The sequence below is a fragment of the Protopterus annectens genome, chromosome 16.part0, assembly GCF_019279795.1.
Source record: "Protopterus annectens isolate FY-2018-M chromosome 16.part0, PAN1.0, whole genome shotgun sequence".
NCBI lineage: Eukaryota > Metazoa > Chordata > Ceratodontiformes > Protopteridae > Protopterus > Protopterus annectens.
In genome coordinates this window covers 27,720,725-27,747,178 of record NC_056750.1, presented here as the reverse complement: position 1 = coordinate 27,747,178, position 26,454 = coordinate 27,720,725, and the positions used below count along the sequence as shown (strand labels likewise).

The 26,454-nt window shown below is 42.8% G+C and overlaps 1 protein-coding gene across 6 annotated transcripts in view; it reads left to right on the top strand.

The window, feature by feature from the left end:
- Window positions 1-26,454, top strand: part of SETX (senataxin) — a 2,451,437-nt gene that overhangs the window by 1,914,999 nt on the left and 509,984 nt on the right. For all 6 annotated transcript variants that reach the window (XM_044058409.1, XM_044058411.1, XM_044058407.1 and 3 more), the window contains one exon: window positions 11,552-11,644. In XM_044058409.1, the coding sequence (XP_043914344.1) occupies window positions 11,552-11,644 (93 nt within the window). The remainder of the gene's footprint in view (window positions 1-11,551; window positions 11,645-26,454) is intronic.

Genomic DNA, 26,454 nt, shown 5'->3' with positions numbered 1-26,454 from the left:
AGGAGATGCTAGCTGTGCAAAATGCTCTTATGAATTTCAAGGACCTACTGCAACCGGGACAGCTATTGATAAGGACAGACAACACCACAGTCATGTGGTACATAAACAAACAGGGAGGGACGCATTCATACCCCCTATGCAGGCAAGCTATGACCCTGTGGAACACAGCATTGGAATTACAAGTTCAACTACAGGCACAATTCGTGCCAGAGAAGGAAAACACTCTGGCAGACAACTTAAGCAGAAATATGACAGACCCTCACGAATGGAAGTTGCATCCTCAGGTCCTCTCAAAGATAACTCAAGCATGGGGACAGCCAGATAGATCTATTTGCCTCCCACAGCAATTACCAGTGGGAAAAATTCTGCTCAAGGACCTATCATCCGCAGGCCTGGAAAGTGGACGCACTATCTTTCAGTTGGACAGCATTGACAGTCTATGCCTTCCCGCCTCTACCTCTACTGACCAAAGTCCGATTAAAAAGCAGAGCAGAGAGGCCAAAAATGATTCTCATTGCTCCAGACTGGCCACGACAGCACTGGTATCCTCTCCTAAAGAACCTGTCACACTCACCACCATGGATCCTACCTCAAGTTCCTCTTCTGTTGTCACAGCACAACTACAAGATCCTTCACAGCCAGCTCAGAACTCTAAATTTAGCTGCATGGAAAATACCATAATTTGCCAACAGGCTCTCCTCTCCAAGGAGGTACAGGATGTCATCTTGGAGGCCAGGAGACCCTCTACTAGAAAAACCTACTCCGTCAAATGGAAACGATTTTGCTCCTGGAATCAAGCAAAGGGCCAGAATCCTTAGGTAATAAATATACCTCAGATTTTACAGTACCTAGCTGAGATGTTAAACAGTGGCCTTTCCTTCTCTTCCATCAAGATCCACGCTTCAGCAATTTCAGCACAATACAATACGGATCCTCCTTTATTCTCACATCCTCTATTAAGGCAGTTCCTCAGAGGGGCAAAAAATATAAAACCCCCACGGAAACCATCAGCTCCAGCTTGGGACCTCAACTTCATATTGGAGAAACTGACACTGCCTCCTTTTGAGCCGGCCTCTTCAGCAGAGTTACAATACTTGTCGTGGAAAACAGCTTTGCTTCTGGCTATTACCTCAGCACGCAGGGTTTCAGAGTTACAGGCCCTCATGGCTGTGCAACCATTCATCATTTTCCATCAGGATAGGGTTTCCTTACGAATCAACCCTACCTTCATGCCAAAGGTAGTATCCAGTGTGGCTTTGAATCAGACTATTCACTTACCTACCTTTTATCCAAATCCCCAGAACAAAGGGGAGAGGCTACTCCACTCCTTGGACATTCACAGACAACTTTGTTATTACTTGGACAGAACAAAGCCATTCAGGAAATCTGAGCAGCTCTTTGTGTCCTGTGCTACAGGTGCTCAAGGAAAGGCTATTTCCAAACAGACTATTTCAAAATGGATAGCCCACTGCATACGCTTTTGTTATTCATTTCATGGAAAATCAGTGCCTGTATACATCAGATCCCACTCCACCAGGGCTACAGCTACCTCAGCAGCTTTCCTCAGGGGGTCCCTACCAAGGGCATTCTGGAAGCAGCTACTTGGAGTTCAGTGCACACTTTCACCAAACACTACCATCTTCCACTATACTCAAAATCTAGAGCGGGCTTTGCCACAGCAGTCCTGCAGGGCATTCTAGCCCCTCCTAATTCTGCTTAGTACCAGCCACCCTTACTTAGCTTTGGGATTCTACCCAAGTGTGATGACTGCAGCTGTATGCACGAAGAACATAGTACAGTTTTGTACCTGCCATAAATGTAGATGTTCGAGTGCGCATACAGCTGCAGTCCAGGTTACCCTCCCTCCATCCCCTCTTAGGACAGAGCTTATGACAAACACCTTTAACATACAACCTATTTGGGGTATTCCTATATGGTGTATTTGCTTGCAACTACTGTTTTGATTTATCTACTTATGTATGTTTGCATAACATCATGTATTGCCTTCCTTTCTGGGGGCACCTGACATCTGGGGCAAGAAAAACTGAAGAAAATGGCGTCGGCTGCCTCTCTTATACCCCTGCCGCACTGACGTCAGGGAAGAAGCGACGACAACCGACGCCGGACCTAGACTTTGGAATTCGGCCGACCTCGGACCCGCCTGACGGCAGATAACCCAAGTGTGATGACTGCAGCTGTATGCGCACTCAAACATCTACATTTATGGTAGGTACAAAACTGTACTTTTCTTCCACTGTAACAGGTAATAACTCTTGTTTTTACAGTATGTATGACTCTGTTGATACTTTTTCCGAGGCTGTATCCACTGTTACAGCTCTGAGGAAGTTTGAATGGCTGCATTCTCAGAATCCTCCCAAATGATGATAAAAATGAGAATTTCAATTCTCTCTTTGAGAGGGATTGTGTTTGGCTCTTCTGCTGCAGAGGTGATCAAAAGTATGATGAAAGGGTCAAGCTGATCCATGGAACCACTACGATTTTTCACCCCATTTTCCAAATTTTCCAAGGGATTTTCTTAGCAAAATACAGCTGAACAGATATTTAAGAAATGGCAAGGGGTTTCCAAAAAGAAATGTCTAACCTCCGAAAACTAAAGACAGTCCAACAAATCTGAATGACTGTTAAAGAGATCTTGTGACCCCCTCCCACCCTAGCCCTTTTTTTCTTCCAGAAAGACTGAATTTTCATTTTTCTCGTTGGCAACAGATTGTTTCAGACAAAGGGGGTCTGCAAATCATAGGTTCATAGGTAGGTACTAGGCTATCGGCCCTGGGGCCTATACAAGCCCAGCCAAAAAGGTACCCTGGCTTTTGCCACCCAAGAAAATTATTTTCCTGTGCCACTGTCGAGCAGAGCCACATAGGTGATCCCCGGGGTGAATTTCCTATTTCCCATCCAGTCATCAAGATTTTTCTTGAAGAGTGCTAATGAGGAGCTTTGTTTGATATAGATAGGTAGTTTATTCCAGAGTATGGGAAGTCTCTAGGACAGGAATCTATCCCTCCGGCATGTTCTGTTTATTGTGGTGACAAGGTTTAGGTCCCTAGAGCATGTAGCTCGGAGGGATTGGTATTTCTTTAAGTGGAGCATGTCCAGCAGCTCTGGGGTTGACATAGCTTTGTATGTTAGGCAGAGATCACCTCTGAGTAGGCGATATGTGACGGAGTAAAGCTGGAGTTTTTTGAGATGGTCTGCATAGGGCATCTGTTTGAGGCCGGTAATCCTCTTTGTGAGGTATCTCTGTGGCTTTTCCAGTTGTTGTAGATGTCTTGTGAGGTGCATACCAAAAGGGGCATTGCACTCTATAATGGGTCTAATGAGTTATGAGTAGAGGGGAACAATGACCTCTTTTTATTCTGGATGAGAAACCTTTTGTGATGAGGTGTGCCACGTAGAAGGATTTCCTGACTACTGTGGCGATGTGATTATCAAAGGAGAGACTACTGTCCACCTGTGTCCCAAGGTCTGTCATCACACTTTTGGTGTTAAGAATTCTACCGCCTATGTTGTAGTTCGTGGGCACAGAGTTTTTAACAAAGGGGATGGCAATGCACTTTTTGGCATTGAGCTTGAGGCCATGGCTTTGACACCAGGCATCTGTCTCAGTGAGGCCCTTTTGTAGGATGTCCACATCATTAGGAGATGTTCTTCATTCCACATTGCTGCAGTCCTAACCATTGGGGTAGTCCGCTGTCCAGTCGGCCCGAATACCAGAGTATATGGCTGACGTCGGTCAGGGCGCATTAGACTGACGTCAGTACGTCAGGGTACTAATGCGCATGACCGACGTCATATCCTCAGTCTTTTTTGCCGCATGGTCCGATGCAGAAGCAGTTTTGCGAGTGCAGGTTGGCGTTCTGAAATTTTCTGAAGTCGGAGTTTCAGACCGAATCAGAGTTGGCTAAGTACCCCGTTGGGGAACATTTTGTTTTTTTCTTGTCTCAGTATTTAACCGGATGTCAGAAAAAGTGAATAACTGTATTTCTTGTGGGAAACAGATACCTCATAGGGATTACCATACCTTGTGTATACCTTGTTTAGGGCCTGCGCACGACGTTGTTGGATGCCGCTCTTGTGCTAGGTTTAACAAACGCACTATTAAGAGACGGTTAGACTGTGCCAGGTTAGTGTTTGGGAAGCGTTGCAATTATAACATGCCGTCGGATGCTCCGACGCCCGCTTCGTCCAAAAAGCGCAAGGACAAAACAGCGAAGCCTAGGGTTGATGAACCGGCAGTCCCAGACGTCGGTTCTTTAGAAGGCTCAGTGGAGCCGGAGGTTTTGCCAGGAGTTTCTTTGGAGTCTCAGGCAGAGACTTTACTGTTACAGGATGTGCCTTCTCAGGAAGTAGGCCAGGCTGAGGGGGCTTCTCAGGTAACTGTTCTTCCCTCTCTTCCCAAGGTAGTTAGAGCTTCTCCTACTGTTTCCAAAACTTCTTTGAGAGGTAGGCCAAGTTCAGCTTCAGTGGGGGCTTCTCCTAGCACTTCAGGTTCTGTGCCTAAGAAACATATGCTTAAAATGGCAGAAGATTTAATTACTATGATTAGAGGCTCTATGCCCCCTCCTGATAAGAGGCCTAGGGTGGAACCTGAGTTTGAGTGTCCAAGGTCTGTCATCACACTTTTGGTGTTAAGAATACTACCGCCTATGTTGTAGTTCGTGGGCACAGAGTTTTTAACAAAGGGGATGGCAATGCACTTTTTGGCATTGAGCTTGAGGCCATGGCTTTGACACCAGGCATCTGTCTCAGTGAGGCCCTTTTGTAGGATGTCCACATCATTAGGAGTTTCGATTATGGCTCCTAGTTTGCAGTCATCTGCGAACTTCGTTAGCCAAAGACCTTCTGTGTTGGCCTGTACTTCAGAGAAGTAGATACCAAACAGGAGAGGACCCAGGACTGAACCCTGAGGTACTCCAGTTGTCACTGGTCTGAAGTCAGATTTGGAGTCTGCTACTTTCACAGTGTGGGTTCTGTCAGTGAGCCAGTTGGCAGCCCATTTTGTGACATAGGGATTTATACCTAGTTTAGTTAGTTTATCTGTAATTCCAGAGTGGGGGATGGTGTCGAAAGCCTTGGCAAGATCTAAATAGGCTGTGTGAACCACCTTACCCTTGTCTACGGCTTTGGTGACTGCTTCAAAGAAGTCTTTCAGGTTTAGGAGACGTGATCTGCCTTTTACAAACCCGAACTGGGTGGTGTCCAGAGTTTGGAGGTTACCAATGTCTTTGTTTATAAGTTCCATGACCTTGCAGACCAGGCTCGTCAGGCTAATGGGACGGTAGTTCCCGGGGTCCATGGTGGCTCCCCCCTTGTGGAGTGGGATAACCGTTGCTGTGCGCCATTCAGCGGGCGCAAAGCCTGAGGTGAGGCTATGATTGAATATGGTACTTAGGTGGAGTGCCAGTTCGTTCTGTAGTTCGTGTAGAACTCAGCCTGGGCAGCCTGGGATGTTGTCTGGTCTCCTGGATGCTGTGTTCTTGGCTTTGGAGAGTGTGGTTTTTACCTGTGCAGATGTGATTACAGGAGCTGTGCATTCTTCCGGTCTAGAGATGGGCTCTTTAGGTGGTGAGACAGGGGTAAAGTTAGCAATGAACCTATCTGCCAGGATGTTGGCAATATCAGTTGGGTCTGTATATTTAGTGCCATTGTGCTGTAACTCAGAGCAGATCTGAGTGTTGCCATTGAGATTCTTGACATAACTATAGAATGCTTTGTGGTTGTCTTTAGAATCCATGGCAATTTTGTTTTCGTAACTAGCTTTGTAGGGTTTTTTCAGGGATCGCAGCTTCTTACTGAGGCTGACCAGGGAGCTCCTCCAATTGTGGGATTTTACTCTGCCTTGCAACATTTTCTTCCTTCTGTTGTACAGTTTGTTTATGGCAGGGGACCACCAGATTGGCTTCCTTTTTTTGGAGGATAGCACGATCCATGCACTCATGTAAGTGCTTATAAAGTGCAATTGTGCAGGGTTCAGTAGTCATAACTGTATTGTCTATCTGCATAGGTATCATGAATTTCACCACTTCTGTCTTAAGAAGCATGAAGTTGGCTTGGGAGAAATTTTTTTACCATGGTTTCCTTAATGGGGGGTGGGGGCAGGATGTGGATATCTAGGTTAATTAGCTTATGGTCGGATCGGACCAATGAGGCGTTGACTTCAGGTGTGGAACACTGGTCACTCATGTTGATAATGACTAGATCTAAGATATTGTTGCCCCTGGTGGGGGTGTGGATAAGTTGATCTAGGGCATTGGAGTTTATGAATTCCAGACAGCGTTGAGCGAGGGAGTTGGTATGAGTAGTTTTCTGAGTTAATGGCGGGTTAGTTGAAATCACCCATTATTAGGGTGTTTGGTTGAACCCTAATATTTTCCAGTACATCAAGAAAAGAGGAGTGGGAATCCTGGGGCATCAAGGTTACAGATAGCAATGGGAGGAAATTCCTCCTTTCCAGGGGGTCATTCCTCATCCTCTAGGTCAGACTCTTTTGTTTCCACTGCTTCTTTATCACATGCTGTCCCAAGGAGTGATATAACCAGCTCCTTTTTCCCAGGTAGGGAAGAGTTTTTTTTCAAGGATGCTGCTAGTGTCAAAGAAAGAAAATGCCCGTAAACCAGTTCTGGAGCTTTCTTTCCTAAACTTGTATCTGACGGTGCTCAAATTCAAAATGACGTCACTTCACAACCTGTTACCTCTTCATCCTCTTTCAAGTTTCCTGGAGACACTAGACTTAAAAGATGTTTAGTATCACATCCCTATTCATCTAGACTTCAGATGTTTCGTAGGATTTTGTGTGTCTGGATCACATCATCAGTTCTCTGCCCCATCCTTTGGACTGTCCACTGCACTAAGTGTGTTCACATAGTGTCCATCTCCAGGTATAACTCATTGCAGACTACAGGATTTCCACATTTTCCCATGTTTAGATGACTTGCTTATCTTTGTAGTGTCTTTTTCAGTGTCAGGGATCTCTCTGTTAGGTAAGAAATCTCTTACATGAGCTGGAATTCTAAGAGAACATTCAAAAGTCTTTCTTGACTCCTTCATACAGGATTGTGTTCCTGGAATGTCAACTGATTGCTACACTTCAAAGAGCTGTTCTTTCATAGGAAAATAGATCTTTATCCAGATCTATTTCTAAGGTTTTGCAGTCAGACTTCAGTTACTAAGAAGGGGATAACTTATGAATTTGGGTAATTCTCACAATGCCCCCAATAAGACTCCACATGAGAAGGGTGCAGTGATATCTGAATTATGTTTTGTCCCAGCTTCATCATCATTTATCTTTTCAAATCCCAGTGTTGGAGTTTGTCAGAAGAGAGAGCTTTTGGTGGAGATAGCAGATATCGTTAATTCCAGGTCTCCCCGTCTCCCTCCTTGCTTTAAAGAAGCCAGTAATCAGAGACACACTGTAGACTTTGCTGGGGGAGCAGTTTTTGGAGGTGTAAAAGTGCAGGGGGTGTGGGACAATAAGGAGAGATGCAAGCAATTAAGGAATTGCTTACCCTGATCCAAGGCACTCAGCTCTCTGAACCATCTTTGGTCCCTGGAATCTCTTCAAGTGGTTGCAGACAATATCACAGTGATGTAGTACATAAACAAGCATGGGGAATCAGGCCATGCCCCCTTTGCTGACTAGCAGTGTTAGCTTGTAATATAGCTTCTTAGCATATCATCACTCTACAGGCATTCTACATGCCATCAGAACAAAACGTATGTGGCAGACAAGCTGAGGAGGACCACAATAGTTCCTCACAAATGGAAACTAGATCAGGGGGTCTTCCAAGATTTCATTCATCAGTGAGGAGTTCCTTGAGTAGACCTTTTTTCCTCCTGTCTCAACAGTCAACTGGCAAGACTCTATTCCAAGACCGTGAGCAAGAAGGCCTGGAAGACAGATGCCTTTTCTTTTCATTGGACAAGAATGTTAATGTCTGCTTAGCCACCCTTTCCACTAATATCCAGGGTACTTATGAAGATTCAGAAGGAATCCAAGATCATTTTAGTGACATCCTTTTGGCCAGGCATCCTTGGTTTCTCTCTTGTTTTGGAAATGGCCAGGGGCAATTACCGCAAGCTTCCTCGTATACTGGATCTACTCACACAAGGACAGGGGTATTTGATGCATCCCAATATCAGTCAACTTCAGTTGACTGACTGGCTGATGGGGTCTTGATTCCTACTAATAGAGGCAAGAAAGCCTGCTAATAGAAAATCCTATATTAGAAAATAGAAAAGTTCCTTTAGGTGATGCCAGCAACATAACCAGCACCCATTTAGGGCTGCTTGTTCTCTGGCTCTACAATATATGTGAGAATTAACTGTTGCAATAAGGGTATATTTGTTTCAAGCTCTTAAGGTGAGACAACCATGTCTCATTTTCCATAGGACAATGTTTATCTGAGGACTAATCCTTCTTTTAAGGTTAAAGTGGTATCCACGTTTATTTTAAGCCAAACTGTAACTATCCCGTCTCCCCATTTTCTTTCCTAAACCTAAAAATGAGGGAGAAAGGATACCCCGTACGTTGGATGTCCACAGACAACTCAGTTACTGTTTTGATCGAACTAAATCTTTCAGATCTTCAGATCAACTGTTCATTTCTTTTGAAGGTAATAAAGAGGGGACAACCTGTGTTAAAGCAGACTTTTCCAAATGGTTTCCTAACACTGTTAATTTTTGTTGTAGTCACCATAGCAAAACTATTCCAGACAGGGTTAAGACCCACTGTACCAGGACCTTGGCTTCATCTATGGATTTTTGGCAAAGGTTGGACTCCAGAAGTATTCTAGAAGGTGCTACTTGATCCTCTTTACATACTTTTTCAAAGCACTAAAAACTTTATTCCTTTTGTAGGTGTAGATCAGGCTTTGGTAAGACCATTCTTCAGGGGCTTCTTGACTAATCCCCTTCCACCTCCCAGATGTAATTAGTGAATGTAATCTACGCATATAGGTTAGGCTGCTGCAGCAGTGATCATGCGCTTATCTACTGCTGCTACATCTACTGATCCACTGCATCACGCTATCCAAGGTCAAATGGCTACCAGTCTCCTACAGAGGTGAGCTGCTCCTAGGGTCTCTTGTTTTCAAACTACTTCATCCAGATGCCTTCCAACCTCTTGCAGACAAACTCCATAATAAAACCACCCCCTACAGCCTCCACAACCTCTCCCTGTTAACTGCTTCACTCCAGACAACCCAAACCAAACTTCACTGTACCTACCATTCTTTTGCCATTCTTCCACCCAAACTCTGGCAATCCCTTCCCTTCACCTTGAAGAAGTCTATTCTTTCCCCCAAAAAAGACACCTTCATCAAAAATCTGACTACAAGTGCTTTTCCACACATAACACCTAACTTCTCCTTCACCTGCATCACTTCTACTTTGATCCTATGTTCTCAGCTGATGCTTCCCTCTCATATTTATTACTAAAATTAATGCACATTTGATTTTCTACTCTGCTAATATTTACCTATTATATCAATTGTCTATGGGATTATTTACCAGCAGTGTTTACTCTGTGTTTGTGAATTTGTTCTTTCTTTTTTTGTGAATCTTTTCACCTGAGTTGTGTCTCCAAATGGTCTATAGTGATCAGAGTACTACCCCAGTAAACAAACTAAAATAAATAAATACTGATCTGAAGTAGTTAACTTCATTTGGTCTGCAACCTGTGGGTATCGGATCCGTCCTCGGATCCGAGCCGGCAGCTTTACCTAGCTAAAAGATCCGAGCTCCTAGCTCCTCCCCCTACCCATAATCCCCTGCTACACATCCCCCATCCTCAGATCTAGTTTGCCACGGCTTGTAGCGGCTTCTAGATACGAGCTCTTAGGCGTGGGTGAGAGATTTCTTGTTTATAAAAACCTTTAGAATCGTTTATTTTTCTAAATTTTTTCTGGTGTGTGTGTGTAATGTTTAGCCCCTTTTATCGACTAATATATTTAGCGTAAATTTTTTGTGGTAAATTTACTTCAAATTTGTTTCATCCCTCCCCCTAGTGTGTGAGTGTGTAGTGTGATGGCTGAAGGGCCTAAAGCCACCTCTGCCCTTCAGACCACCTACAATCCCAGGAGTATTTACTAGACGTTTGGCTGCAGTGTTCCCACATAATCAGAAAACAAAATATGTGCATGTTCTCCAATGTAGATGATTATCTGATGGTGATAGAACCAAGAGAACTTTTGATTTGACACAGTACAAGCATTTGTACTCTCTCAGTTATTGTTATAAGATTAAGTTCCAAAAAAAAAAATGTGTGACCCCTTCAGAGTCAGCAGTTTTTTTAAGGGCAACCCTAGATTCAGCTTTGGTAGAGCTTTCCCTTTTCAAAACAAGTGAGCAGAGGTTCACATAGTCCTAATAGAATTCTTTCAACAAAAGCTATCATAGAAAAGCAATTTTGCATTCTTTCTCATGTAAGCCTTCAAATGATAAACACCCAGTGACAACTCTGTAATCTGTGGAATTATTCCAGGGATTTGTTAGACTTGATTATTACTATTTCCAAATATATAAGGAAAGCATTCCTCTGATAAACAGATACTTTTACTATATGTAGTGAAACAGATTGCATTGATTTCTTCATATGAAATTCAGTATCTAACAAGAGATTCTTCGAATTAAGTTTGGGATGCCCACTTCAGCCTCATCTCTCTGCTGCGTAGTTGGTCCAAGAGGCGAAAGCATTTTACATTAACCTTAAAAAAATGCATTAAGCTATTAATTTGGCACGTTTTCCTTCAGCACAGAACATGGGAGGAGAATGTTGAACTCCCTAGATAACAGACAAGCAGCTGAGATTTCACTAGGTCAGGACAAAACAATTCAGAATGTCTGGTCATCTCTTCACAGCCTTTGCAAAAAGGAGAGAAGGAAAGCAAGTGAACAAGCAAACTATCTCTAAACGTATTGCCCACTGAATTACATTCTGCTGCAGGGACTGTAGGCAGAAAATCCCTGGAAGAGTGAGCCTACCACCACAGACTTCCTTAAAGGTGTAACAACACAGCTTATTCTGAAACAGCTACATAGTCCTGTAGCCATATCTTAGTCAGCAGCATCTCCAGTGCCAGGCCAGATTTTGCTACGACAGTCTTGCAAGGTCTGGTGTCCCTTAAATCATTTGCCAGTCAGCCACCCTGTTGTGATTAAGTTATGGGAATCACCCCAAGAGTCCATACTTCACCAAGGAGTTAATGAAAAACATTGTGTAGTTGTGTAGTAACTTACCATAAATGTTAGACATTTGAGTATATTTAATGATGCATACTAGTTCCCTTAATCTCCATGGTGTTTTCCTTCTCTCTTGGGTTTGGATGGGTACTCAGGTTACTTTCTGTCATGTATTGGTTTTGGTGTACACATCACACAGTTCTGCTTCCCAGGCTGATGTTCATTTGCCGATTATTGAGTAATGTGGAACATCAAGTCAATTGTATATCTTTTTAAATACCACTGTGTAATATAACATAAACTATCTGTGTGTCTTGCTATATTGTGCTTAACTACCTTTTACATTTGGCAGTGATACAGAGGCTAAAAGATGCTCTTCAAACTGGCGTTTCCAGCCATACCTTCTTTTTGATGTCATAGACGGCCATGAGAATCGAGAACAAGAGTAAGTTCAAATTATGATACAGAATTTCTTGCAAGGTCTCTGTGAATGTAAAAAGCCATAATAATAATAATTTTTTTTGTGGTCTGATAAGAAGTAAATCATCCTCCTTAACTTCATGGACTATGTGCTACTTGGCATTATGACCATTCAGCTCCCATGACGCAAATCGGCCATATTTTAGAAAATGTGAATGGACCAGGAATTCATTTTTCTAGCAGGTTACAATGTGGATATAAGAAGCAAATGATTTTAAAACAAATTATCTGCTACATAGACTAGAAAAAATTAGGTTCATAGTATAGTCAAAGATCATATGTTTTCTTGTCAGAAATGTAGTTTCTGTAAGTGTATTTATTGAAAGAAACGCGCCATACACCGTCACACAATAAGAAATTTTTCTGAATGTATTTGCTGATTGTAACTCTTGAGAATATTGCTTTATGGCTATTTGCATGTATTGTCCAGCATTCTATACTGGAAAGACTAATACAAAATGAATAGAGCAAATCTGTGAATATCTGTCTGATATAAGACGAGAGATAAATACTAATGCACTTTATAGATATGTAAATTAAATTGTACACAGTCTTTTATTTTTACTGTTTTGCAAAACGTGTAGTAATTTGAGAGTGGTGGTTTGAAAACAGGGACTGAAAGTGCAGAATATAAATGGATATCCAAGTTTAGAGCAGATAGACATCTAGGTTTATATGGCTGTGTATCCTTTACGCCTGTATCCTCATTGTCAGTCCTTTTATGAGGACACCAAAGCTAATTTACTAGACTCACCTCTGAATATGGATCTTTTATTTGGCCCCAAAGCAACCAATATGTTTAAAACCTTGCAAAAGGAAAGGTAAAATTATGAAGAAGTTGCAGACAAATTTTCCATACTTCTATCCCCAGATATCAAAGAAACTGCCCAGCTAAACCCATCTTTTTCTCTCACAGATAGTCTAGACCCCCGCACAAGGGGAAGAAAATGCCTAAAGTGATTAAAGTGTAAACCAGACAGGGATTCTAATTTTAGGAGGCCTCCCTATCCAGACAAATCAGCCCGACTACTTCCTATATTCTCCTGTCCTTTTCAGTCCGTCCCTTCCCGTCAAAAAGACTAACCTCATCTCTTGCAAACTGGTAGCTCATAACTACTGACAGACAAGTCCTTTCCATTGCTTAAGTGTTGCAGGTGGCTTGAAAGGAAATTCCTCCTTTCAGGTGCAGAGGGTTTTATTCCAGACTTTTTCTAGTACCAAGATGAGTAGGAGAATGGAGACCTGTACTGGATTTGTTTCTTCTCAAGATCTTTCTCAATATTCCCTTGTTCAAGATGTTGTCACTTCAGACTCTCTTGCCCTTCATCCTTTCTCAGGCTTTCCTGGAGTCACTAGATCTGAAGAATGTCTACCTCCAAATCCCAGTTCAGGAAATTTCTAAGATTTTCAGCTTGTTCATCCCACTTTTAGTTCTTTGCTTTACCCTTTGGACAGTTTACAGCTCTCAGGGTATTCAAAAAGTGTCTGCCACTAGTCATAGCTTTTTTTTTACAGAACTCATGGAATTCAAATATTCCCATATCTAGATCTGTCAATACAGGGGCCATCTCAGCAGACCCATTAATTACATCTCAACTTCACTGTTTCCCTCCATCCGAGTTTGGGATTCACATTCATCTTAAAGAAGTCCATCCTGAATCCTATCCAAGACCTGGTATTTCTGAGCTGCACCCTGGGCACCAAAGTCAAGCAGGCTTTCCTTCCTCTAGTCAGTGTACAGAACCTCTCCAATTACTTTCAGTCTCTCCTAACCCTTCAATCTTGCACTGTAAGAGAAGTTCTTTGAACCATGTGATTCATGGCTGCAACCATTTCCATGGTCCCCTTTGCCAGACTGCATATGAGAAATATTCAGTGGTATCTGAAATCTGTCTGGTCCCAACATTTTCATTCTCTGGGCGGCCAGGTCCCACTCCTCCCCTGCCTAAAGAAGGAATTTCAGTTGTGGAGATCACAGGTAAACCTCAACCCAGGCCTATCATTCAGGTTGCAGATATCCCACCAGGAGCTGCACACACATTTCAGACATTGACTGAAGGCATGGATGGACTCCCTGAGAGTCTAGGGACACTAGCCGTCAAATCAGAGGATACACATCAGTCTGAGGGAGATGTGAACTGTGATTTAGGCTCTACAGATAGTCTGTCATACCTGGGATGCAGGCCTGTCTCAGAATTTTCACGGACAACACTGTAGTTATGTGGTACATTAACAAGCAAGGGGGGAACAAGATATCAGCTGCGCAGACTAGGTCTTATAGCATTGGAACAGGCCACAGAAGCAAATCTGTCCTTCCACACAGTTTACAGTCCTTCACATGACCTTCTAAGCAGATCAAGCGAAGGAACGGATGCTGAACAGAGAAGTCTTCTAGATATAGTCCACAAATCAAGTATTCCTCAGATAAACTTAATTGCCTCCATTCACAACAAGCCACTATTTCCTTTTTGTTCCAGAATTTTTTGCCCACTGGCATGGAGGACGATTGCATGTCCTTTCCTTGGAAATGGAGGTTCCCTTTATGCCTTCCCTCCTCTACCATTACTCCAAAAGGGTTTGTTAAAGATCCAGACAGACATCCCCAAAACCATACTGGTAATTCCCTTTTGGCCAAGGCACCATTGGTTTCCCTTCTGTACCACATGACCAGGGATCATCACTACCCCACAGAGTGTATTTGCACAAATAACACAGGAGCTGTCTACTTCACCTCAGTCTATTATTTCTCAGCCTAACATTATAGATGATAGGATTCTGATCCTTTTCAGACACCAGTTTTCTGCGGACATGATACAGGTTTTTCGGGAGGCAAGGGAAGCTACTCCTAAGAAACCTTACATCCAAATGGGAAAAAAATCTGGTGTCATTCTACACAACAGGACCCTGTATAATCGGGAGTCCCTACTCTCTTCTCTTATTTGTGTGAGCTACTTAAAGCTGGTCTTACCTACTCTTTGATCATGACACACCTGTTTGCCATTTCTGCGTGCTTACCTCTAGACACCCCCCCCCCCCCCCCCCGAGGCTGGAGGTAAAACCATTTCTTAAAGGTGTCTTTCATTTCATTTAAAACCTCCTAGGGAAACTATTCTGCCTTCTTGTGACTTTAGCTTTGGCCTTGAAAATGTCACTCTTACCTCCCTTTGAATCAGTAGCTTCTGCCTCTCTCAAATGCTGTTCATGGAAAACCATTTTAGGAGGTCTTAGTTCAGCTAGAAGAGTTTATGCCCACCAAGACCTGATGGTATCCCCTTCTTTCCTTATTTTTCATAAGGACAGAGTGTTTCTGGGAGCCCACCCTTCATTTATGTCTAAAGTGATGAATGAGCTGTCCCGTAGTCAAACAAGTAATCTCACTCTGCTTTTTTCCCATAACCCTCAGAACAAGGGAGAAAGAATAGTCTGTTCCCTGGATATACACAGACAGCTCAGATTCTGCTTGGACAAAACCAAGTCCATGCACAAGACTGACCAGTTGTTTGTTTCCTTTCTAGAAGCCAAGCTGGGAAACTCAGCTCCTAAGCAAACTATTGCCAACTGGATTTCAAAGTCCATTTTTTTAACACTCATTATGGAAAGTCTTTACCTTTGAGAGTAACTGTACACTCAGCTCGAGTACTGGTCTCTTCTGGAGCCTTTTACAAATGTGCGGATTTGAGCCATCCTAGGAGCAGTAACTTGGTCCTCTATACATACCTTTACCAAATATTAATTGGATCTCTCTAGATCCAGAGCATCTTTTGTTCTGTCAGCTCTCCTGTGACTGGTCCTTCCAGCCTCATCACTCACTAAGCTTTAGAAATTTACCTAACAGTTTGGAATACTGACTGTAGCAGTGATTTGAAGAAAGGCATAGTACAGTTGTGTACTGACTTACCTTAACAGTAAATGTCCTACTGATCACCATTGCAGCATTCTTTCCCACCGTGCCGCCCCTCAATTTGTCTTTAGCAAGGTTTTCTTCTGCTTCTCATGGACCAAGGGTAGCCATTTCTTACCTTATCCCCTCTTAGTTGACCTTTACCTATCTGGCATCCTGTGGTATCTCCAGGCTTCCAGGCTTTGAACTGGTCTTAAGTTTCACTCTCATACATCCACTTATGCACCCTTATACCTGCAGGCTTGGGTTATATATTGGAAGTATTACTCCATGGAAGATTTTGACCTTGGTACCCCAGCTGGACATCCAGGTTATTTGTTGAGGTTAGCCTAACAGTTTGAAATACTGCAGCACTGATCAGCAGGACATCTGCTGTTATGGCAAGATGTCCTTCCATATCACTGCTGCAGTATTCTTCACAGAAGGGATCTACTGCCAGGGATAGTACTATGTCTGGCCAATATACCAAAGCCTTTAGTCTTACAGGAGCTGCACATCACACATATGCTCACCAAGTAGGATGTAAGGCATAAAGGTGACATATGGCTGCAAATACTTAGAACTTCTTTGTCACCAGTCTGAATTCCTTTTTGGAAGGTCGGTCTAAATGCCGTTCTGCTGTGCTGGTTACCAGGTTGTCTTCTGAGAAGTGCCCTAGTGGGCATTGTCTTCAGGCTGTGCCTGATGATTTTAAAGCTAAACATTTGGATGCTCCTCTGGATAATTTTTTTTTGGGGGGGGACAAGCAGTCTCTGTGGTTTCCCTTGAAGTCTCACAAACCCAGTATGTCAATATACTGGGTCCAACAACAAATAATGAGGGAAACGTCTCTGGTGGAAGATCTAAGGTACCCTAGAGTTCAGGCACCTAATAAAAAACATATTGTGAATATCCCACCTAATAACAGGTGGTAGAAATACTTTCTTTAAAACCTTCCAAAGTATAAATCCACTAATGAACATAGGGAAGCACAAGCTAGTTACAGACGAATCTTCTTTATTAAAAGCACACAAACAAGCAATCCAAGTAGTAGTTGAAAAAACAGAATAAAGTGTAGAAATTAGCCATTCCATTTACATACCTGTTTAAAACCGTGGGAGTGATTTACTAGGGTAGCTCTGTTGTAAAAGACATTTAGCATGTTTACTAGCTAAATACCCCTCCCCCCACTCACCAGTGTGATATTCGACACAGTGCTGCCCTGCTTCAAGCTCTGTGATTCCAGGATGCGTTAAACTAAAATAAAAGTTAAACTAAAATTGTACATTTAATAATTAACACTTCTTGAACTTATTTCATTGTAGCATCCAAAAAGAAAAAGTTAACACAAGTCTCCAGGGTGCAGACTTGTTGGAACATAGGCTAAATTCTTGGCTAGGCTTATAAGGGCCTCAAGGCCAGTAGCCTAGTAACTCCCTATGATCCAGAATTCTTTAGAAATCTTTTCTCCCAACCAACATTCAGAAACATTTTTTAAAAAAGATCGCTTTCATCCCATGCTTTTAAACATGCTAGAGGTATATAAATGGAACGATTAATTTCTACACTTTATTCTGTTTTTTCAACTACTATTTGGATTGCTTGTTTCTGTGTTTTCAATAAAGAAGATTCAACTTGAACTAGCTTGTACTTTCATTAGTGGATTTGTACTTTGGAAAGTTTTTAAAGAAAGTATTTCTACCACCTGTTATTAGGTGGGATATTCACAGTATGGTTTTTATTAAGCATCTTGCCAAAGATTCCAAAGACAACAACAAGGCATTCTAGAACTATGTCAAGAATCTAAATGGCAATGCTCAGATCTGCTCTGAGCTAAAACAAAATGGCATTAAATATACTGATCCCAAGGATATTGCCAATATCCTGGCAGATCGATTCAGTGCCAACTTCACTCCCCTCTCACCCCCTAAATGGCCCATCTCAATACCGGAAGATTGTCAAATTCCGGTAATAACGGCCACACGGGTAAAAAACGCACTCTCCAAAGCTAAGAATACAGCATCCATGGGACTAGATGACATCCCGGGCTGTGTACTACATGAACTACAATATGAACTGGCACCTCACCTAAGTGTCATGTTTAATCATAGCCTCACCTCAGGTTTTGTGCCCACTGAGTGGCGCACAGCTACAGTTTTCCCACTCCACAAGGGGGGGGTCCACCTTGGATCCCGGAAACTACCGTCCCATCAGTCTGACAAGCCTTATCTGCAAGGCCATGGAGCGTATTATTATGGAACTTATAAACAAAGACATTGGCAACCTTCAAACAGTGGACTCCACCCAGTTTGGGTTCGTGAATGGCCGATCTTGTCTCCTGCACTTGATTGACTTCTTCGAATCATCAGTCTCCAGAGCCATGGACAAGCATAAGGTGGTCCACACAGCCTATCTAGACCTTGCCAAGGACTTTGACACCATCCCCCACTCTGGAATCATAGGTAAACTTACTAAGCTGGGCATTAATCCCTACTTCACCCAATGGGTTGCTAACTAGCTTACTGATAGAACCCACACTGTAAAAGTAGCAGACTCCAAATCCAGCTCCAGACAAGTGACAAGTGGAGTACCTCAGGGTTCATTCCTGGGACTGCTCTTGTTTGGCATCTACTTCTCTGAAGTACAGGCCAACACTAAGGGACTCTGGATAACAAAGTTTGCAGATGACTGCAAACTGGTAGCCATTATTGAATCCCCAAATGATGCGGATACTCTACAAAAGGGCCTTACAGAAACAGATGCTTGGTGCCAGAGCCGTGGGCTCAAGCTCAGTTCCAAGAAATGTATAGTTATCCCCTTTAGGAAAAAACATGTATCCGTGAATTACCGTATAGGTGGCAGTACACTAAACACCGAAAGTTTGATAAGAGACCTAGGGACACAGGTGGGCAGTGGTCTCACCTTCGATGACCACATCGCCACAACAGTCAGGAAATCCTTCTGTGTGGCACACCTCATCACTAAGGGCTTTTCATCCAGAAAAAAGGAGGTCATTGTCCCACAGTACACATCCCTCATTAGACCCATTATAGAATACAATGCCCCGTTTGGTATGCACCTCTCAAGACATCTGCAACAACTGGAAAGGCCACAGAAATACCTCACTAAAAGAATCACAGGACTAAAGCAGATGCCCTACGCTGACCGCCTTAAAAAACTCCAGCTATACTCTGTCGCATATCGTCTACTCAGAGGCGATCTTTGCTTAACATACAAGGCCATGTCAAACCCAGAGCTGTTGGACATGCTACACTTAAAGAAATCCCAATCCCTCAGAGCCACACGCTCCAGGGATCTAAACCTTGTCATCACAATAAACAAAACATGCTGGAGGGATAGGTTCCTGACCCAGAGACTCCCCAGACTCTGGAATAGATTGCCCATACATGTCAAGCAGAGTGCCTCTCTGGTCCTCTTCAAAAGGAACCTTGACGATTGGATGAGAGAAAGAAAATTCACCCCAGCGATCACGTCAGTCGCCCTGCTAGACAGGGGTCTAGGGAAGTAAATAGTGTGGGAAGAAATAGCCAGGGAATTGTTATGGCTAGGCTTGTATAGGCCCTAGGGCTGATAGCCTAGTACCAACCTATGAATTTGAACTCTAAGGAATCTTAAGATCTTCCACACACAGGTTTCCTCATGATTTGTTTTTTTTTTTTTTTGGGGGGGGGGGCAGCTGCAGCTAACATGCAAGTCCCTCCAGAATAAAGGTAAGGCCATACAGGGACTCAAGCATATTTTTGTCTCCCCATACCCAAATTTCAGAGGAAATTACCCTTCTAAAACCACCTTTGTTTGTAGACAGACTCGTCAACCTCCTAAAGGTAAGAAAGGGATCTAGGTGAACCCCCCCGTTAAATCCACTCAGACTCCTTGGTCTCAGAAGCCTCCTTTTTAGAACAAGCTCATCTCTGTTTGACAGTGGGCCTTCTCTTCCCCTCAGCCAGGTCCCTTTGTCCCAAATTGGCAACAGATCACCTCAGACTGTTGGGTGCTGTCTATCATTTGTCAGGTGTATTTCATGGTATGGAAGTACCTCCCCCCTTTTCTGGCATTCTTTAACCTTCTCCGTACCAACTCTCTTTTTTCCCAGAGGTTTTGCAGTCCCTTTTGGATCAGGATGCCATTCATCCTGTTTTACTAACCCAACTGAGAGTTTTCTACTCCAAAATGTTTTTGGTTCTCAGGAAAGAAGGGACTTGGAGACCAATTCTGGACCCCTGTCTCTCCTCAACACATTTCTCAAGGCCCCTTATTTCAGGATGTTCTGTCTTCAGACCTTGTTTCCTCTCCTCCTTTCTCAGGCCTTCTTGGTCTGTCTATATCTCAAGGATGCATATCTTCATATCTCCATTCACTCTCTGTTCAGGAAATGTTTATGTTTCAAAGTTTCTTCCCCTCAATTTCATTTCTCTGCTTTGCCCTTCAGCCTTTCTGCTGCCCCAAGGGTATTCACCAAATGCCTTGCTCCTGTCATTGTCTTTTGCTGGTTTCAAGGGATACAGATATTCCCTTATCTAGACAACCTGCTTATTCGGGCTCCTTCTCCCAGCAGTCATGTACAAGATCTTCACTTTACCATTAGTATAAAAAAGTTGGTCTTTATGCCCTTCCAAGATCATATTTTTTTTTGGTTGCAGGTTTCGGACTATTCCCATATTGGCTGTTTTCCTGATGCTCTGACGACCTTTTTCCAGTCTCTTCTTTTGTTCTCTGCCACAGCCCAGTTCTTCTTTTACTCCCCAGGTGGTTAATGAGTTGTCCCCTAATCAGTCCATTCACCTTCCTTCCTTTTTTTCCTTCTCCACAGTGTGCCAGTGAGAGGGTTCTTCACACCTTGGGTCTGCATAGAAAGATCCGGTATTATTTGGATAAAACAAAGGTTATTTGCAAGTCTGAACAACTTTTTGTTTCTTTTCATTCCAGGACTTTGGGCTTACATGTTTCCAAGCAAGCCATCTCGTCCTGAATTTCTAAGGTCATTTCCTTTTGTTATTCATGACATTACAAACAACTTTCTTCGTCTGTAAAAGCACATTTTTACTAGAGCGGTTGCTTCTTCTGGTACCTTTTCCAAGGGTTTTATTATGGATACAAACTCCATCCTTGAGGCTGCTACTTGGACTTCTGTTGATACTTTTGCTAAACATAAATTGAATGTTGTTTCCAGGGCAGGTTTTGCTAGGGCTATCCTGCAAGGGTTTGTAGAGGTCTCTTCTGTGCCTTCCTCCTCCCAGGCTTCTTATTAGCTCTTGTACTCTCTCTCTTAGGTAAAGAATACTACAACACTGATATGGAAGGACGTAGTACAGTTGTATAAAATCTACCATTACAGTAGATGTCCTTCTCTTCATTGTTGCAGTATTCAGTCCCTCCCTCCTTTCTCCCTCTTTTATAGCTCTTGCCCTTGTGTTTTGTTTCCCTCTTCACTGAAAGGCTGTCACTTCCTTTTCTTTCTGAACTTTTTTCTGGATGTGCTTGTTCTTTGTCCCTAGGGTGTAGAGTATAGGTCTTACATGTCCTCACCCTTGTTTTGTGACACAGACAGTGAGGACACACTGACCTCTGGTTGTCCACTAGTGAACCTGTCCTTTGGCGATATTTGCCCTTTTATTAGAAAGCATTTCCAATACATGAGGTCTCCGCTCACCCGTTAAAGGTAAATGGACCTTCTGGGGTTTGGCTTTCCAATACCAGTAGTTATTCTTTCAGTCCAAGGAAGCTGCCTTAGATGTTTTTGAGGTTAACAGCATAGAGCAAGACTTCATACTGCTGGACCCAAGTGAAATGACCAGTTTTATAGAATACCAGCACCTCATAACAAAAAACATGTTGTAGATATAGATATATTTTTTCTGGACTCTACCAGTGTTTCTAGACTGGCTCCATTTTGCAGAAGACTCCATAATCATATGGGAGCAGATTGGTCAGATGTAGTAAAACAGTTTATTGTTCAGGAACCATGATCTTTAAGGGTCTTATATGTAAAATCCACATTAAATATGAAGAACATGAACTCAAGCAAGTGCTGAAAAGTTGTGGTGGAATTCAAGATAAAACTAGGAGAGCTGCCTTCCTCCAGCATTTGCAGACTTCACTGCATTTGAGAAAGTATGTTATAAAATGAAGGTATGATGCCATGGATGCAGCATCCAGCACTCCTGCTGTGGAATCCATATGTAGGAGGCAGTGTTGACTGAAAACGGAGTCCCTTTCCAAAGATATGAAAGTGCAGTTTTTCAGCGGTACTGTAGTTAGAGAGAGCTACTTTTCAGAATTTGACCAGTGCATTCACAAAGCTGCAGGATGGGAGAAGAGCATGGGATCTGTAAAGCACATGCTTGATCCTCCCCTACTTAAATATGACAGGAGTTACTCTACCAAATAGGGACCCTTCTACCACAGGCATGAAAAAGGAAAAAACACCAAAAATAACAAGTCCTACAAAAGGAGGAATTGACAGCAGGAAGATAGAGGGAGAAAGGGAGATGAGTAAGAACCTTCCTTAATGGGGACTAGCTGTGATTACATCTTCCCTCTCCCACAGCTGCAAAAGTCGCACCCCAATTCTGCTTCCCTTCTCCCCCATCCAGTGAGACTCAAAGGTGGGAGGCAATGTAACAATTGCTGTCAACAGTGGTGCACCATAACCACAGACTTATGGGTCCTAGATGTTCTTTTGTGGGGGGGGGGGGGTTACAGGCTTTTTAAAAACTCAAGAAATAGAAATTGTGGAGTTCCAAATGATAATAAAACACACAAAACGTTTTCTGGAATAGACACTAGCCCAGGTAACTGTAGAAAATGTAACTCAAGGCAAGGCACAGACATATTGTATTCTAAGCTTTTTCTATTACCAAGGAAAAAAGCCCCCTAGAAGCCCATTTTGCACTTGTCAAAACTAAATACATTTTGAATTTTTTAAATCTGCAGGCATTTTTCCCATGCTAAACAAGCACAGACCTCAAAGGTACCTGCTTTCATATTCCATTATGCAAAGGACACAGGCATTAAGTAAGTTGTGTTTATTTGCTGGGGATTGCATTTTAAGTTTACATCCTTACTGTTTAGTTTAGTTAATGTGCCCATGTTACTTTCCAAGTGTTTGGAACTAGTGGTAATATCCGCATTTACCATCACCTGGTAAATCTCATCCCATCAACGCCAAATCATTACAGGAAATGCATAGGGCACTTAAATATACCATACTGTGTCTACATAAGCTAAGGTTTACTCTCAACCTGCAAAAGTCAGATCTGTACACAGCCAGAAGATGGTATTCATAGCAACTCTTTTAGACACAAATGCCTGTGGGATCCTTTTTGCCACTGGTGAGAATGAAGCCATTGACTGTGTTCTTTCAGGACATAGCAACCGAGGATCAGTGGCTTGCCCCATGTCCTTAGCATCTTAACCCACACTGAATCAACCTTCCAGATAGTCCCGTTAGTCAGACGTAAGATGAAACGATTGCAGTGGTTCCTGAGAAACAACAGGGACCAATTCCAGCCTCTAAAAACAGTGATCCCAGTGCTGCCATGTGTCAAGAAAGAGATGGACTGGTGAGTCAACCAAATTCATAGGAACAAAAGTATGCCTTTCAAGAAAACTACTCCAGATACCTTCTCCACTGATGCCCCAGGCAAATGGCAACACAGTGTTATCACTTTGCAGACTAACCATGCAGACCTGGGAGCAGGTCCTGAAATTTGGCCTACTCTACACACAAACTTACATCCCCTCAGAGGAGAATTTGGTTCCAGACCAACTAAGCAGGACCTTTGTGGACCTATATAAAAGTATGCTGCACAAGGAAACCTTGTTTGACTTTGCAAAGTATTCCAGAAATAGAAAAACAGTTGAACAAATTCTGCTGCAGACCACCTCACAAAAAAGCTTGAGCAGTGGATGTCTTCTCTGCAAACATGCTAAGTCTATTCCTCTATGCATTCTCTTCTTTCACTTGCTTCTTAGGAGCTAGTATAAAGGTAAGGGGGGATAAGGCCAGAGATGTTTTTTGTAATCCTTTTCTGGTCAAGGCAACATTGGAGTGAAGTTCCAGCATCCCCAACACCCAAAGGAGCCTACATGGGCTGTTCTGGTTTGATCCACTACAGCCTTTTCAAAGAGAGGGAGGATGGAAGAAGCAAAAACAGCAGCCTCTATAGTAAAAGTAGTAATGTCCAACTATTAGCCATGGGTCAGCAGGTAGCTAAAAGCCACTATTCTCCAATAAGGAGCAGTCCAACAGATTTCATCAGTCCAGAGAGGCAAAGACTGTTCCTGGAGGTTCTTTTTAGTGCCAAAAATTATTCTAGTGCTGTCTGCATATCACCAACCTAATCACCTTTGTGTAGGTAAAGATTCCCATGGTCACTCTGCAACTCTTCTCCCTTATCTAGCAAAAGGAGGTTGAATCTGTTTGTTAGAGCTTCAAGGCACCTACCCCCACATTAAAACAGTTCAGGAGAATGTCCACCGTATGGATCACTTTTGCAGTATTGGTAACGTGTATTGCTGCTGCAGGACGCCCACATCGAGCCTGATTTTAGAGTTTGGCATTCTTTCCACTCCCCTGCAAGACGAGACAAACATGCATGTCCCCAAGACATCTGTGAATTCCCAGTATAAAGCGGATATCTACTTTTGCCATATTCAGTTTGGTTTTGCTATAGTGTGACTCATGTCCCGAGACTGTAGTGTCATTAGACTGGTGCTTCAGACTGTACTACAGCTGACCGGTAAGTGCCCCATTGAGTATCACCATTTGTACTGATTATTATGATTTGATCAGTTGTTTCTTTTCAAAGGATGTTTTAGATGCCCAGTATGTGCACAGGGCATGTACCGTCCAGAAAGGGTGAATAAATGTCTATGTGAGAGACAAGTACCTTATAAAAATGACCGCATACAATTTGTATTTTGTTTAGAGTCAGCACATATGTTGCCAGTTGTAACATCCATGCAGGATTTAGCAGAAGGATGATGAAGCAAAGGGAGCATTCCCTCCATAATGGTTTAGAAAAGACTTGAGGCCTTGGCCCATGCAAATGTCATACCTTCCCACATGCTTCTTCTTCTGTAGTGGAATTCCTAACCAAAAAAAAATAAATTTGAGAAGAACCCAAAAGGGAAGGGTCAATGTTCTCAACCCCCCCCCCCCCCCACAAGGGCTCACCTAGGTTTTAGTGTGCTTTGTCCAAAGAGGTGATTTTGAAGGTCCCCTGGCCCTGGAAATTGCATCTTCTGAGGCTTCTGGTGTTGCCCATAAGGAGGCAATTAGCATGTTCTCCTGAGCCGAAAGGTATGGGCAAATGGTCTGCCCTGTTGCCCCTTCAAAGTCATCTGACATCACTTCTCAATTTGTTGAAACCTAGGAAAAGATCAGATCTCTCCAAGTCCTTATACTTGAGGATGTCTGCCATCAGAAGGTGAAGGTAATGAGACACCTGTGTGCAGACCCAGTTCCCCGAGTTGTTAACTGCCCCCCTAGAAGACATAAGTCAAAGCATGTGACAGCTGCCCCCTCTTCCTCCTTGATGATGCCGGTTACCCCAGCAGCAACAGAATTCTGTAACTCCCCTCTTTCCCAGGCTCCCATGCAAGGTAGGTCAGATTATCTCATGGCTTTATGTTCTTTCCAGAACCTGCAGCCTCTGTCAGACCAACCATTGGTGTCAGGTTTTCCTTAGGCTAAAACAAAGAGGGACTGTTCCCCACTAGGAAGTTGTTTCAGAGACCGTGGAAAAAGAGCTGGCATACACCTTCCTGATTTCTCTTCGTGGGGTTTACAGAAACTGAATACACCACGTCCTCTGCCTGTTCTATAGAGGATGTCTCATTTATGCACACTATAATGAGAAAGAAAGATCATTTCAAATATGAGACAAAGGAAGTCTGTCTGGAATCATTCCTACAATCATCTAGGTTTAGATGCTCCTAAACAAGTCACTATCCCTCCAGTGGACATTTTTGTTTTAAGACTGCCAGCCTCCTGCTTTGAGAAGTCCTGACTGCTTTTACAGGGTCTAGGATTTTCTAGAACTTGATTATAAGACCCTGACTGCAGATTTAGCTGTGGTGCACCTGGATGCAGACATGAGGTCAAAGTTTGTTCCAGCCTCCTTAACAGACTTACCAACATCCAGAAGATTACAATACTTGGTCACCTTGAGAAAAAGGTTTAAAAAGCAGCAACCCTGGCTTAAAGAGATGACATTTGCCATATTTGCATGATTTAGTATTTGAGGGTTGCCGGCACTACCCAGAAGGCAGAACTTCTGTAAGTAGCCATACTTGTTTCCCAAGTTGGTAAACCTAACCATTAAATGTGACTCTGATTTTGTAGATGAGCATCCAAGGCTGTTGCCATAGGTTATTTAACAGACAACATGCCTATTTGAGGATACAACTCTTGCCAGATTATGTCAAAGCACATATCCTTAATATCCATTTAGAAAAGGATCTGCTTTTTGGTCCATTCATCTGTGAAGGCTTTAAGAAACCAGAGGAGAAGGGAAAGACCGTACACACTATAAACCAGTTTCTTGTTCCACTTGTTTCACAGTCCTGCAGGAACCGTCTATCCTAGACTTGGCCCTCCTATCAAATGCAAAACAAGTAGAAGCAGGTGAAAGGAAAACAGGACCAATGTACCAAAAATGTAAGGTTTTATTTTATGTTATTTTGCTTTTGTTTTCCAAGCTTGTCCAACTAGGTTTAGTCAAAAAAAAACGTTTTCAGCAAAGGAGCCGAGAGAAACGTTCCAATATATTAGACATTTTTAAACAGATTTTCAGTAATATACATGAACAAACAAATAATATACATTAACAATTAGACATACATTTGCTAATTAGATTACATTCATATGA